Raw genomic sequence first — 16,097 nt, forward strand, 5'->3', positions numbered from 1 at the left:
CTCAACATCTCGCTCTGCTTTCCTCTGGCCCCCATCAGTGAGGCCGAGAGGGGGGTCTTGTTGTCCAAGCAGCCCTGGACCTCCAGACACACCGCCCACCAGGATTGCACATCAGGGAGGTGACTTCAGTGCGGCCGGCGCAGCGCTTTGAGTTCGCCCCCAAATGTGCACTCCATGGTCTCTTGAGGCGGACGGGCGCCAATAATTCCACGCCTAACCGATTGCAGACCAAGGTGTCTCTACCTGGAGATACCAAACCAGATACCTTCTGCAACCAACGTCTGCTAAGCAACATGCAGGTGAACCTCAGGTACTTCAAAGCACACCTCTGCAAATTCCACATTAACATTACAGCAACTCTGGGAACGCCCATAGAGACCTCGCCTTCCCTTGAGTGCATGGCAAGGTGGCTCTTTTCACGTCAAACAGGACACACCTCAGCTATAATAGTATTATTGGCGCAATCTCCCTCCACGGACCTCCTGTGACCTCACAGTGTGTTGACACCAAACAGCGTTAAGCGGCGAGGGGGGGGGGAACAGAAAGTTGCTTGCAGGCACAGGAGCTCAGAAGTTTTTGGGAGCAGCCAATTTCCTAACGTGCATCTGGCCGCACGCTTAATACCACAACTGAGCTTGGTTCGAAACGGAGGAGGCCGACTGCAATGGCAGGGAAAGCGCAGCAAGCTGTTGGCAGCATATCGTTTCAAGGTTTCATAGGAAGCAGAATCGCAGAATTGCAGAGCTGGAAGGGAACCCCAAGGGTCATCTAGTCCCACCCCCCACACGGGGGGGGGGTCTTTTCACCTAACGGACTTGGGGAACGCGGAAAAGTTGCCCCAAAGGTCAAGGAGGGAGAAGAATGCGAGAAGGAAAGTAGGAGCCTCAACGCTGCAGTTGTGATTCCTGCATTGCAGAAGACCGGACCAGATACGATACAATAATCAATACGATAATCTTTATTGTCATTGTCCCATACAGAACAACAAAACTGAAAAATCCACATAAGACATTCAAAACCCAACAAGCCTGCTATCCGAGCTATCCCAGCCTGGTTAGCCCCCTAAAAACACTGATACCCCATTTTTAAATACAATATACTCCCATAGAGACTCCTTACACTGAGTTTAAAACCAAAATCGCATTTGGGTAGAAACTGTTTCTCAGGCGGCTAGTCCTAGTCTTTATAACCCTGTACCTTCTTCCAGAAGGCAGAAGCTGAAAGAGATCATTTCCGGGGTGCGCACTATCCTGCGCTATCTCTGCAGCTTTCTTATGGCACCTGGAAGCATAGATTTGATCCAAGGTGGGAAGAGTGCACCCAATTATTCTCTCCGCAGTCTTTACAACCCTGGACAGCATTGTTTTTCCCCTGACCGTGCAGCTCCCTAACCACACACACAGACCATAAGTGAATACACAGTACAATGGTAAAATGCCATCAAACATGTCCTTTGGGTTCCTTGGCTGTACTCCCCGGCCCTGTGACAGGTGAACCCCACATTCTACAAACAGGATGGAGGTCTACCTCTTACCAGGCCACCCTAGTGCCAATGCATAGGGAGCAGCCCCCTGCCAGCTCAAGCCATTCACCCCACTCTGACTGGCAGCAGCAGTCCAAGGACTCAGCCAAGTCCCTTGAGATCTTTTCACCTGGAGGTCTGAGGATTGAACCTACGGACCTTCGCCCACAGCACCAGCTTCCCGCTTTACTTTCTCAGAGTTTGGGGTCTCTTCCGACCCCCCAGACATCACCTACCCCCCCCATGAAGAAGCTGTCCCTCCAAATGCAGTATTTTTGCACGGGGTAGATTCCCTCTCTGCCTCCCGGGGCAAAGCTTTCTCACCCACCGCTTCCCATGGTTGTTTTTTTGGGGGGGGGGCAATCTCTGCCCATCAAATCAAGGCAGCCCCTTCCTCGTAGCTCCTGAATGGAGTTCACTCTTCTCCCCCCCCCCCGTCTCATTTTGAAAGGAAGGGGGGGTCACCCCTGCCCAATTTTATTTGGGGTGGAGGGATCTTCTCTTAGTGCTCTGGTACCCCTCCGGTGTTTTGTCCGCCCCCTCTCTCCTTCAGCTTCTCATGAGTGAGGGGTGCCCTTCCAACTTCATTTAGATTGGGGGGGTGTCTTTCCTTCTCCCCCCCCCCGGAACACCGTTCTGCCCAGCCCCCTTTACCCTCCGTGTACCGTTTTCAGGCGAAGGGGAGACCCTATTTTCCTTCTCCCTCCCCACTCCTTCAAACAACCCCCTATGTGATATTTTCCTAATCTCCCACCCCCACCTTTCAGAAGGCAGGGGGGTGGTCCACCTCCCCCCTCTAATTCCTTAGGGCAAGATTCCCCACATCCACCCCCATTTGTTTGTGGGGGGGGCGCTTCCTCATCTCAGCTGAGGGGATGTCACCGCCTTTCTCTTTTGGGGGGGTCTCCCTTTTCCCATGTTTTCACTGGGGTTAAAGCTCTTCCTTTCATGGGGGGTCTCCACTTTCCCTTGCTTTCACTAGGGGAGGGGAGATTCCCTTTTCCTAGGTTTCCACCAGGTGTGGGGGAATTATTCCTTTTTCAGGGGGGTCTCCTCTGTTCCCCTTTTTGGAGGTGATCTCCCCTTTCCCCTACTTTCACTGGCACAGATTTCTTCCGTTTGGGGGAGGGCGGATTCCCCTTTTCCTATGTTTCCACGGGGGAATGAATTCTTCCTTTTTGGGGGTGGGGGTCTCCTCTGCTTCCCATTTTGGAGGGGGTCTCCCCTTTCCCTTACTTTCACTGGGGGAAAGATCTTCCTGGGGGGGGGTTCCCCTTTTCCTATGTTCCCACCGGGGGCGGGGGAATTATTCCTTTTTAGGGGGGGGTCTCCTCTGTTTCCCTTTTTGGAGGTGGTCTCTCCTTTCTCCTACTTTCACTGGCACAGATTTCTTCCCTGTTTTTTTTGGGGGGGGGTTTCCCCTTTTCCTATGTTTCCACCGGGTGTGGGAAATTCTGCCTTTTTAGGGGGGTCTCCTCTGCTTCTCTTTTTGGAGGTGGTCTCTCTTTTCCCCTATTTTCACTGGAGAAGGGGTCTTTCTGGGGGGGGCGGAATGTTTCCACCGGGGATTTTTCCTTCCTTGGGAGGGGGGGTCTCTCCTCTTCTCCCCCCCCCTTCCCCCATGTTTTGGGGTGCCTCCCTTCCCCCCTCTCCCTCTCTGCTTTTTTGGGGGGGTCTCCTCTTCTCCCCTCCCTGCCTCCCCCCCTCCCCACGACTCACCCCTCCTGTTCATGGGCCGGACCCGCACGGCCACCTTCACTTTGGAGTCCCCCATCTCCGCCAAAGCAGCGCCTCTCCCGCCGCCGCCGCCGCCGCTCCTCTCCGGGTCTCTCCAGGCTTCCGTCTTCGCGGACGAGGCGGAGCGCAGCCACCGACTCCCTCCAGGACTACGGCGACCGGCATGCACCGCGGCGGCCCCAGCGCCACTCTTTCGGCCCCTCTCGGCTCCCGTCGGCGGCCGGCAGCCCCGCTGCCTGACGGGAAACGTGGTCCTGGGAGCAGCCAGGCCGGTACGGAGGGACCGAAGCCCGCTGGGAATTGTAGTCCGCCGAAAAGGGGGCGGGGGAAGAGATTGAGAGAGAATGGAAAGGCCCGAAGGAGCTTCGCCCGGCGCGGTGCCTCCTGGGAAGCGTAGTCCCACGCGGCAATTCGCAGGTGCGGCTCCAGAGAGGAGGGAGGCGGCTCGTTTCCGCGACCCTGATTGGCTGGCGGCTCTCTCGCGCGCCTGAGCGCTCACCTGCGTGGAGAATTCCCCGCACGCAGAGAAGCAGCCCGTCGAGGAGAGCCGTGCAGCCTGAGGAGCTAGGTTTCTAGGTGCAGCCAGGGCCGGATTTCGGTTGAATGAGGCCCTAAGCTACTGGAGGTCTTGGGGCCCTTTATATGTCCAGCTGCCCTTTGTCAACAACAAATTGGCGCTGTTTTAGGCAGCCCTGTTCAGGGAAGTTTTTAATATGTGACATTTTAGTGTATTTTTCATCTTTGTTGGAAGCCGCCCAGAGTGGCTGGGGAAACCCAGCCAGATGGGTGGGATACAAATAATAAATTATTATTATTATTATTATTATTATTATTATTATTATGTTATATGTGTTGAATATATGCTATATGGTAATTTATGGACCTAACAGGTATCTAAAGCTATTTGCACATAACAAAATATGAATTTTTATCCCCTTCATGGATCACTGCCTTGCCGTGGCGAAGGGGCTTGAAGAACTCAGAGAAGCTATGAACTATGCCGAGCAGGGCACCCAAGATGAACAGGTCATAGTGGAGAGTTTTGACCAAACGTGATCCACCTGGAGCAGGAACCGGCAAGCCACTCCAGTATCCCTGCCAAGAAAACTCCATGGACAAAGACAACAGGCATATAAAAGATATGACGCTGGAAGATGAGCCCCTCAGGTCGGAAGGCGTCCAACATGCTACTGGGGAAGAGCGGAGGACAAGTACAAGTAGATCCAGAGCTGATGAAGCGGCTGGGCCAAAGCCGAAAGGACGCTCAGTTGCGGATATGCATGGAAGCGAAAGGAAAGTCCAATGCTGTAAAGAAAAATATTGCATAGGAACCTGGAATGTAAGAACCATGAACCTTGGTAAGTTGGATGTGGTCAAAAATGAGATGGCAAGAATAAATATTGACATCCTGGGCATCAGTGAACTAAAATGGACGGGAATGGGCGAATTCAGTTCGGATGACCATCATATCTACTACTGTGGACAAGAAACCCACAAAAGAAATGGAGTGGCCCTCATAGTCAACAAAAGAGTGGTGAAAGCTGTACTGGGATGCAATCTCAAAAATGATAGAATGATCTCGATACGAGTCCAAGGCAAACCTTTTAACATAACAATAATCCAAGTTTATGCACCAACTACTGGTGCTGAAGAAACTGAAATTGACCAATTCTATGAAGACTTACAAGACCTTATAGAAGTGACACCAAAGAAGGATGTTCTTTTCATTATAGGGGATTGGAATGCTAAAGTAGGGAATCAAGAGATAAAAGGAACAACTGGCAAATTTGGTCTTGGAATTCAAAACGAAGCAGGGCAAAGGCTAATAGAGTTCTGTCAAGAGAACAAGCTGGTCATCACAAACACTCTTTTCCAACAACACAAGAGACGACTCTACACATGGACATCACCAGATGGGCAGCATCGTAATCAGATTGATTATATTCTCTGCAGCCAAAGATGGAGAAGCTCTATACAGTCTGCAAAAACAAGACCTGGAGCTGACTGTGGCTCAGATCATCAGCTTCTTATAGCAAAATTCAAGCTTAAACTGAAGAAAGTAGGAAAAACCACTGGGCCAGTAAGATACAATCTAAACCAAATCCCTTATGAATACACAGTGGAAGTGAGGAACAGGTTTAAGGATTTAGATTTGCTCGACAGAGTACCTGAAGAGCTATGGATGGAGACTCGAAACATTATACAGGAGGCAGCAACGAAAACCATCCCAATGAAAAAGAAATGCAAGAAAGCAAAGTGGCTGTCCAATGAGGCCTTACAAATAGCAGGGGAGAGAAGGCAAGCAAAATGCGAGGGAGATAGAAAAAGATACAGGAAATTGAATGCAGAATTCCAAAAAATAGCAAGGAGAGACAAGAAGGCCTTCCTAAATGAGCAATGCAAAGAAATAGAGGAAAACAACAGAATGGGAAGAACCAGAGATCTGTTCAAGAAAATTGGAGATATGAAAGGAACATTTCGTTCAAAGATTACCATAATAAAGGACAAAAGTGGTAAGGACCTAACAGAAGCAGAAGACATCAAGAAGAGGTGGCAAGAATACACAGAGGAATTATACCAGAAAGATACGGATGTCTCGTACACCCCAGGTAGTGTGGTTGCTGACCTTGAGCCAGACATCCTGGAGAGTGAAGTCAAATGGGCCTTAGAAAGCATTGCAAATAACAAGGCCAGTGGAAGTGATGGTATTCCAGCTGAACTATTTAAAATTTTAAAAGATGATGCTGTTAAGGTGCTACACTCAATATGCCAGCAAGTTTGGAAAACTCAGCAGTGGCCAGAGGATTGGAGAAGGTCAGTCTACATCCCAATCCCAAAGAAGGGCAGTGCTAAAGAATGCTCCAACTACCGCACAATTGCACTCATTTCACACGCTAGCAAGGTTATGCTTAAAATTCTTCAAGGAAGGCTCAAGCAGTATGTGGACCGAGAACTCCCAGAGGTGCAAGCTGGATTTAGAAGAGGCAGAGGAACCAGAGACCAAATTGCAAACATGCGCTGGATTATGGAGAAAGCTAGAGAGTTCCAGAAAGACATCTACTTCTGCTTCATTGACTATGCAAAAGCCTTTGACTGTGTCGACCACAGCAAACTATGGCAAGTTCTTAAAGAAATGGGAGTGCCTGATCACCTCATTTGTCTCCTGAGAAATCTCTATGTGGGACAAGAAGCTACAATTAGAACTGGATATGGAACAAGTGATTGGTTCAAAATTGGGAAAGGAGTACGACAAGGCTGTATTTTGTCTCCCTGCTTATTTAATTTATATGCAGAATTCATCATGCGAAAGGCTGGGCTGGATGAATCCCTAGCCGGAATTAAGATTGCTGGAAGAAATATCAACAACCTCAGATATGCAGATGACACAACCTTGATGGCAGAAAGTGAGGAGGATTTAAAAAACCTTTTATTGAGGGTGAAAGAGGAGAGCGCAAAATATGGTCTGAAGCTCAACATCAAAAAAACGAAAATCATGGCCACTGGTCCCATCACCTCCTGGCAAATAGAAGGGGAGGAAATGGAGGCAGTGAGAGATTTTACTTTCTTGGGATCCATGATCACTGCAGATGGTGACAGCAGCCACGAAATTAAGAGACGCCTGCTTCTTGGGAGGAAAGCAATGACAAACCTGAACAGCATTTTAAAAAGTAGAGACATCACCTTGCCAACAAAGGTCCGTATAGTAAAAGCTATGGTTTTCCCAGTAGTGATGTATGGAAGTGAGAGCTGGACCATAAAGAAGGCTGATCTCACTGTGTATTTTAACGTAAGTCGTATGCATGCCACTCTCTAAAAGCTAAAGGGACCCCTGACTGTTCGGTCCAGTCATGGACGACTCTGGGGTTGCGCGCTCATCTCACTTTACTGACCTAGGGAGCCAGCGTTTGTCCGCAGACAGGTTTTCCGGGTCATTTGGCCAGCATGACTAAGCCGCTTCTGGTGAACCAGAGCAGCGCACGGAAACGCTGTTTACCTCCCCACCGGAGCGGTACCTATTTATCTACTTGCACTTTGACGTGCTTTCGAACTGCTAGGTTGGCATGAGTAGGGACCGAGCAACGGGAGCTCACCCCTTTGTGGGGATTTGAACTGCCGACCTTCTGATCGGCAAGCCCTAGGCTCTGTGGTTTAACCCACAGCACCACCCGCATCCCTTATGCCAATCTCTACCCTGCATAAAAAAACCAAAAACCCTTCTCTGGCCCATTTCCCCATGCCATACACCCATCTATCATGGCCTCAACTGACCTTTTATTTAGACTAAAATCTCTAAACCATCTCAGTCTATCATAAAACATGTGCGTGAGGGACACGGAACAAAAACTGAAATCCCCAAGTCAGCAGAAAGCTCTCTTTTGCTAGTTCTGCTTGCAAAAGTCATTAAGACTTAAATTTGTGTCCAGGGGTATGAAAACCACCTGAGCAGCTGACTTTGTATATGCACCAGTGGCACCTTGTGGACGAGTAAGAAAATTCATCCTGTTGTAATAAAGTTTGTCGGTGGTGTGTTTTTGTTAATGGGAGAAATTATTCGTGCAAAGTGTTTTCAATTACAACAGCTCGAATGAAACCCTCAAGCCCTCTGCTGGATGCAGGTTGTCAAACAATTTTTTTAATCCATTGCACGTTTTGAAAACTAACAATAGATTAACAGATACGAAGAGACACTGGCCCATTAATGGAGAACACTGTTCCAACTCTTCTGGCCAGTGTAGAGTTGGGTGTAAAGAAGATGGGTGACACCTGGCTTGAGAGCAGTACATGTGAAAAGGATCTAGGAGTCTTGGTTGACCACAAACTTGACATGAGCCAACAGTGTGACACGGCAGCTAAAAAAGCCAATGCAATTCTGGGCTGCATCAATAGGAGTATAGCATCTAGATCAAGGGAAGTAATAGTGCCACTGTATTCTGCTCTGGTCAGACCTCACCTGGAGTACTGTGTCCAGTTCTGGGCACCACAGTTCAAGAAGGACACTGACAAACTGGAACGTGTCCAGAGGAGGGCAACCAAAATGGTCAAAGGCCTGGAAACGATGCCTTATGAGGAACGGCTAAGGGAGCTGGGCATGTTTAGCCTGGAGAAGAGGAGGATAAGGGGTGATATGATAGCCATGTTCAAATATATGAAGGGATGTCACATGGAGGAGGGAGAAAGGTTGTTTTCTGCTGCTCCAGAGAAGCGGACACGGAGCAATGGATCCAAACTACAAGAAAGAAGATTCCACCTAAACATTAGGAAGAACTTCCTGACAGTAAGAGCTGTTTGACAGTGGAATTTGCTGCCAAGGAGTGTGGTGGAGTCTCCTTCTTTGGAGGTCTTTAAGCAGAGGCTTGACAACCATATGTCAGGAGTGCTCTGATGGTGTTTCCTGCTTGGCAGGGGGTTGGACTCAATGGCCCTTGTGGTCTCTTCCAACTCTATGATTCTATGATTCTATGATTGGAAATCCATGAATGTGAGAGTGGAAGCTCCTGTTGGAAGCATTTGGGTGCAGATGGGAGGAGAGAGAGAGACACACACGAAAACGATGCTGAGGTTGCAGAATAAAGTATTACAAACCACACAGCCCAGTGTAATATACAGGTAACACTTCCTTGAAGCAAAACTGCAGTAGTTATTCTGACATATGGAAGTCTGGAAAAATGCCTTCCTGCCTTGGCTTGCTTGCGACTTCATCTCTCAAGAGATATAATTGTGAGAGCCAGTGTTGCCTAGTGGTTAGAGCAGGGGTCAGCAAACTTTTTAAGCAGGGGGCCGGTCCACTGTCCCTCAAACCTTGCAGGGGGGCCGAACTATATTTTTTGGGAGGGGGAATGAATGAATTCCTATGCCCCACAAATAACCCAGCGATGCATTTTTAAATAAAAGGACACATTCTACTCATGTAAAAACACGCTGATTCTCGGACCGCCTGCAGGCCAGATTTAGAAGGCGATTGGGCCTGATCTGGCCCCCGGGCCTTAGTTTGCCTACCCATGGCTTAGAGTGTTGGACATGGACCTGTGAGAGCAGGGTTCAGTTTCCCTCTCAGCCATGAAGCTTCCTGGGTGACCATGTCTCATCGATTCCAGCATCCTGTTCTGTCAAGGGCACATCCCAGCTGAAGGAATGCGCCCAGTGCATAGTTAACTGATTATTGTCAAAGGTAGCACCGTTGCTTCTCCAGTTCTGGATACCCCCCGCCCCACGCCAATGTAGTATCCAGGCAGCTATTCCTACACCCTTGCCCTATGGAGCAGTTGCAGCAACTGGCGACCACGCCCCCTCCATAAGTTTATATACCTTCCTCTGACGGACTGCGTTCAAGTAGCTGGAGACTGTGCCCGCATGGAAGCTGCCTCTGCTCCTCTCTCTTCAGTCCCTTTCTGGTTCTGGGACACAGTGGTACAGGAGAGGGTGTAGTCGTAGTAGTAGAAGAAGAATAAGATTTAATATCCCGCTTTATCACTACCCTAAGGAGTCTCAAAGCAGCTAACAATCTCCTCCCCACAACAAACACTCTGTGAGGTGAGTGGGGCTGAGAGACTTCAGAGGAGTGTGACAAGCCCAAAGTCACCCAGCAGCTGCATGTGGAGGAGCAGGGAAGCGAACCCGGTTCACCAGATTACGAGACTACCGCTCTAAACCGCTATACCACACTGGCTCTCACTTGCAAAACTGTAATAGAATTTGAACAATATTAAAAAAAACGATACCAGACTGGCTCAAAGGAGTAGCTTACAATCTCCTTTTCCCTTCCTCCCCCACAACAAACACTCTGTGGGGTGAGTGGGGCTGAGAGACTTCAGAGAAGTGTGACTGGCCCGAGGTCACCCAGCAGTTGCATGTGGAGGAGCAGAGACACGAACCCGGTTCACCAGATTACGAGTCCATCGCTCTTAACCGCTATACCACACTGGCTCCCGGCCAGAAGCACCCGGCCCTTCACCTGCCTGGCCTGCCTCTTCCTCCTCTTCTTCCGACCCGTTCTGTGTTCCACCTTCCAGCTCTGAAGCTGCCTCTCATTCTTGCCTCCTGGCTGGTACAATTCCCCCCAAAATCCCTGGTTCCCTCTCCTGAGGGAACCCGCTTTTCCCTGTACACACTCAGCAGTGCCCTGCCAGTCCCTGACATGTTATCAGAGTGGCCAACCACATGCTTGTGGCATAGCTGTCAACTTACAGATTTGAAAATAAGGGGCCAGCAGCCTCGAAAATAAGGGACCAGCAGCCAAAATAAGGGATTTTAGTCAACCAGCTCCCCAGCCAAAGGCAGAAAGCCCAGCCAGCCCAGCAGCCAAACGAAGCCTCAAGCGGTGGTTCCCACAGCGCAGCAACCCGGCAAAGGGGATGCAGCAAGGAAAACCACCGTCACCTCTCTGCTGGGAAGCGCTGAGCAAAGGCGAGTCCCCAGGCAACGCGGCCGATTTGATTGGCACATGTTATGGAAGCTCCACCCCCCAGTCGGTCTTAGACTCCTTATTGGGTGAGCAACGCAGCCAAGCAACACAGTTGGAGCCTCCCTCCTCCCTGGCCGGCAGGGAGGGAGGGAGAGGAGCTGCTTCCTTTGAAACCCGGGAAATTTCAGGGACATCATCAATAAGGGACAGCTGCGGGACATGGTGCTGGTATAAAGGAGTTTCCCGCCAAATAAGGGACGGTTGACAGCTATGGCTTGTGGGAAACCCAAAAGCAGAACCCGGGTACAAGTGGTTTCCAGCAGCTGAAATTCAGAAGCACCGCCGACTCTGACTGTGGAGACATTGTGACTACATGTTCGAACAGGAAAAGCTTGTGTTTGCTTGACTCTCCCACTGAAATTAATGGGACTTTAAAAGTTAGGGAAAGAGATAATAATAATAATAATAATAATAATAATAATAATAATAATAATATTTTATTTATACCCTTCCCTTCCTGGTTCAAAAACTGGACTCAGGGCGGCTAACAACAAATTTTAAACAATTATAAAAGCAGCATAAAATACAGTATAAAAACATGAAAATCAAAAATCAATTTAGGGGAAATAAGCATCAGATAATCCCCAGGGCTAGCTGGCTGAATTGGTCCTACTTCGGCCAGTGAGGAGGGCAGGAGAGAAATAGCTGTGGGGTCTCAGAGCGGGTGATCTTCATAAAAGGGGAGGGGGAGGGAAGAGAAGGGGGGGGGGGGGAGATCAGGCTGAGTTCAAATTAAAAGCCAGGCATAATAGCTCTGTCTTACAGGCCCGGTGGAAGGAGGTTAAATACTGCAGGGCCCTGGTCTCCTGGGACAGAGCATTCCACCAGGTTGGAGCCATCACTGAGAAGGCCCTGGCCCTGGTGGAGGATAGTCTGACTTCCTTAGGGCCCAGGACCTCTAAACTATGGTTATTCATGGACCTTAAGGTCCTCTGCGGGGCAGACCAGGAGAGGCGGCCCCGTACATACAAGGGCCCTAAGCCACAAAGAGCTTTAAAGGTCAAAACCAGCACCTTGAACCTGACCCTATACTCCACCGGGAGCCAGTGCAACTGGCAAAACACTTGTATTCCTATGAAGCAGGGAAAGCAACTAAATGTATGGGGGTGAAGCACTTGCTCCCTGACCTCCAGTGTGCAGTCCCAAAATTGTTAGTCCCAAAATGGAAAACGAGCGATTGTCCCAACTAAAGAATGGCAACTTAAGCTGACGGAATATGCGCATCTTGCAGACTTAACATAAGAACAAGAAGAACACACATTTAGAGAAGATTGGAAAATGTTTATTGAATATATGGGGGGGGGGGATTGTGTAGAGCTGAAAACACCGGCAGCATTAAGATAAATTCAACGGTGTAAATAAGTTTCGATGGATGTAATAATGGAACATGGAATGGTTTATCCCACATTTTGGCCCTGCCTCGAAAAATCAACATTTTCCAGGGTCCCCTATCCTTCTGTATGTTAACCTCAGATTTCGCCACCAGGGGGTGTGCTTGTATTAACTATTCGCCATGCAAACTAGCTGCGCTCTAAAGCAAAGCCTTGACCCCGTGTTAGAGTCGCCCACAATGAGCTGGCCACTGGGCAGGGTGCCCCAAAACGCAGCCGTGCCACAGGCCGGCCTGGTTAAATGAATCAGCCTTCAGCCGCTGCTTTTGGCTCCCAGAAAGAAAAACGCCGGAATAACGGGAAGAGCACTAGCCATTGAGACCAGGGAGCTGTCCACTGAAAGCCTTTCGGTTGGTGGTGCTGAAATCAGACCAGGGTTTTCTTAGCTCATGGCAGATCAATGCGCTGATGCATGAAACAGAGGTGGGAGGGTGGGTGAATTTGGAGCTGGAATCACTGCGGCCTCAAATCCAGGCATTGCATGCTCCGGTCTGCCCCACGGAGAGCCTCAAGGTCCATAAATAGCAACACCCTAGTGGTCCCTGGCCCTAAGGAAGTTAGATTAGCCTCAACCAGAGCCAGGGCCTTTTCAACACTGGCTCCGGCCTGGTGGAATGCTCTGCCTCATGAGACCAGGGCCCTGCAGGATCTGATATCTTTCTGCAGGGCCTGTAAGACAGAGTTGTTCCGCCTGGCCTTTGGCTTGGAGCCAATTTGATTCCCTCCCTCCCTCTCTTTCTTTTTTCCTTTCCTTCTCCTCCTGCGATGAGGCTACATTTTAATATTTTGATGTTTCAATATTTAAATGTTGTATTTTAATTTTTTTTTAAGCTGTATTCATTCAACTTGTTTTTATTATTGCTTGTTAGCCGCTCTGAGCCCTGCCTTGGCTGGAGAGGGCGGGGTATAAATAAAAATTATTATTATTATTATTATGAAGGTGCAGTAGTTTCTGCAATGAGATCGTGCCTGGAGCAAGACCTGTTCATCCAGGGTCGTCTTGGACCACAGTTCCACCTTGCAGGGGCTACATTAACATGCTCACTTGGGGGTCTCAGTCGTCAGTCATTGTTTTGACAGGAGAACTGTTTCCTGACTGCCTCATAGGGGTTCGGGCTCGATGTGGTAACTCTGCCATTCTAGGATTCTGTGACTACTCAAATGCCAGCTGAGAGGACCTGCTCCGGGGCGTCTTGCTTAGCCCATGGTGCTTCCTCGGTAGGCACTTCAGAAGGGACAAATCTTTTAAGTAGGTGTGGGATGAGCCCTGTCTCACAGACTTGCAAATTTGGGAGGGACCACGAGGGTCATCTAGTCCAACCCCCTAAAATGCAGGAATCTTTCCCCCAGTTTGGGGCTTGTACCCATGTCCCTGAGATTAGCGGTCTCATGCTCTACCAACGGAGCTATCCTGGATGGCCATGATAATCAACCAACCAATTAATTAAATTCATACCCCAGACCTCCAAGGAGCTCATAGCATCATACATTTGCACACTGATATTCCAGATCTTAACCACTTTGAAGTTATTGCTTTTGGGGAGGAAGGCATTTGATCAGGACGGACTATGTGGCATACATCCTATTGGCTGCCATATGCCCCGGACATTACCAGAATTTCGAAGGTGGAATTGATGACAGGGGGGCGTTTCTGAAAGGTGGAGCTTTTGGGTTTGCTCAACAATTTGGGGGTCTTCCTTAAGAAAAAAGCTCAATAGCTTTCGGGGTGTCCTGGGCATGAGGTGTGAAAGAAGGAGATGTTCCCTACAATTGGGGTCAACTGTGGGTGAGGAATTGCTCTTTCCAATTCTCTCTTGGGTCAAGTCTTCCTCCAACATAATTTGGCTTTCCTTTGCTGAGAGAATAAGGGAAAGGTAAAGGGACCCCTGACAGTTAAGTCCAGTCGCAGACGACTCTGGGGTTGCAGCACTCATCTCGCTTTACAGGCCGAGGGAGCCAGCGTTTGTCCGCAGACAGTTTTTCCAGGTCTTGTGGCTAGCATGACTAAGCCGCTTCTGGCGAACCAGAGCAGCACACGGAAACGCCATTTACCTTCCCACCAGAGTGGTACCTATTTATCTACTTGCACTTTGACACGCTTTCGAACTGCTAGGTTGGCAGGAGCAGGGACCGAGCAACGGGAGCTCACCCTGTCACAGGGATCCGAACCGCCGACCTTCTGATCGGCAAGCCCTAGGCTCTGTGGTTTAGACCACAGTACATAGAACCAAAGAAGCGAAACTGCCTTGCTAGACTAGAATGATGTTATAAATAGACCAAGAAGGCTGCAGCTTTGGGTCTGTTACATCAGCGGAGGCTGATCCTTTAGGGCAGGGGTCAGCAAACTTTTTCAGCAGGGGGCCGGGCCACAGTCCCTCAGACCTTGTGGGGGGGGCGGACCAGATTTCAGGGGGAGGGAAATGAACGAATTCCTATGCCCCACAAATAACCAGAGATGCATTTTAAATAAAAGCACACATTCTACTCACGTAAAAACACGCTGATTCCTGGACCATCCATGGGCTGGATTTAGAAGCCAATCAGGCCGGATCTGGCCCCCGGGCCTTTGTTTGCCTACCCATGCTTTAGGGCGAATGAGGCCACCCCCATCAGGCCCACTCTGTCCTCAGCCTGCCCCCATCTTGCCTGCCTCCTTATCTATGACTAGTCAAGGCCTCCTTGGCTGTGCGTCTGTCTTCCCCTTGAAGAACTCACCAGGAAGGAGGAAGATGGGGACAAAATGAGAGTAAGTTGGCTCTGCTTGTCACTGGCTCTCTGGCGCCACCTGCTGTTGGCCTCCTGGCCTTTCGCCCCATCGGTCCCAATGGGTACCAGTCACCACTGTGTTGTATTTCTATGGCTAAGAAATGTGATGCTATGCATTTGAGTATGTGCGTAAAATTGTCGCGGCACATGACTATCTTTTTCTCCAGGCATCTGACGTAGTGGCCTCTATGTTGTGAAAACCGACACTGCAGTTAGTCTATTAGTCTTTGAGTCTGTTGGTTTCACTCCTAGGAAATGTATTTTTGGATGACTGGGTGCCTGCAAGTCAACCTAAATCCCAGCAGCACTGGGTTGAGGTGAGTTAAAACCTTGGTTCTGATTCCACTCCTTTGTGAGTAAATCCACATCCAGAGCCCTAAAAGCAAGTCCAATTCAGTGTTCGATTACGTAAGCATAAGACTGCAACCAAGATAGGAAAATGTATTTGCATACCATTTATACATCCCTTTAAAGGTACCGTAAGATGTTGCACTGATGATGAAAATTTGTCCTGGAGAAAAACCAATTCTTTATCCTGTTCTTTGGAGGGAAGGAGAACGCCCCTCCCCTCATCACCAAGCAGAAAATGAAAATAAAAACAGAAAGCTGGTAGCCGTGTGGTCAGCCAGGGGGCCGCCCCCAACCCCCCCACCTCCCCCATTTCCAGAAAAAGAAGTGCCGGAACTCACCATGAACACCTCCACCTGAGAAATACCGGAACGGAGTTCCTGTGAATTCTGACTTAAAAAAACCCAGTGCAAAGATGGAATAGGCAGCACAGTCTGTGATAGGCTGCCGTGCTCTGAGTGTTGTGGGCTGCCAACCTTACTATATGCTTGTGAAACATGGACCACTTATAAACGCCATCTCCAACTCCTCGAAAGATTCCATCAACGGTGTCTCCGAAAAATATTACACATCACTTGGGAAGACGAACTAATGCCAGTGTACTGGAAGAAGCATAGATCACCAGTGTCAAAGCAATGATTCTTCAACATCATCTTTGTTGGACTGGTCATTTTGTGCGGATGCCTGATGATCGTCTCCCAAAGCAACTACTCTATTCCTAACTAAAATGGAAAACGCAATGCTGGTGGTCAACAAAAGAGGTTTAAAGACTCTCAAGGCAAATCTTTAAAAATGTAGTGTAAACACTGACAACTGGGAAACACTGGCCTGCGAGCGCTCCAGTTGGAGAACAGCCTTTACCAAAGGTGTC

The 16,097-nt window shown here is 49.2% G+C and overlaps 1 protein-coding gene across 1 annotated transcript in view; it reads right to left on the reverse strand.

Moving 5' to 3' along the window:
• KIF13B (kinesin family member 13B) overlaps positions 1 to 3,393 on the reverse strand; it is a 184,690-nt gene extending 181,297 nt beyond the window's left edge. The window contains 1 exon segment of the mRNA XM_083432843.1: positions 3,242 to 3,393. Coding sequence (XP_083288969.1) covers positions 3,242 to 3,296 — 55 coding nt within the window. The 5' untranslated portion in view covers positions 3,297 to 3,393.
• Positions 3,394 to 16,097: the final 12,704 nt, after the last annotated feature.

Source organism: Podarcis tiliguerta, assembly GCF_965153285.1.
Source record: "Podarcis tiliguerta genome assembly, chromosome: 3".
NCBI lineage: Eukaryota > Metazoa > Chordata > Lepidosauria > Squamata > Lacertidae > Podarcis > Podarcis tiliguerta.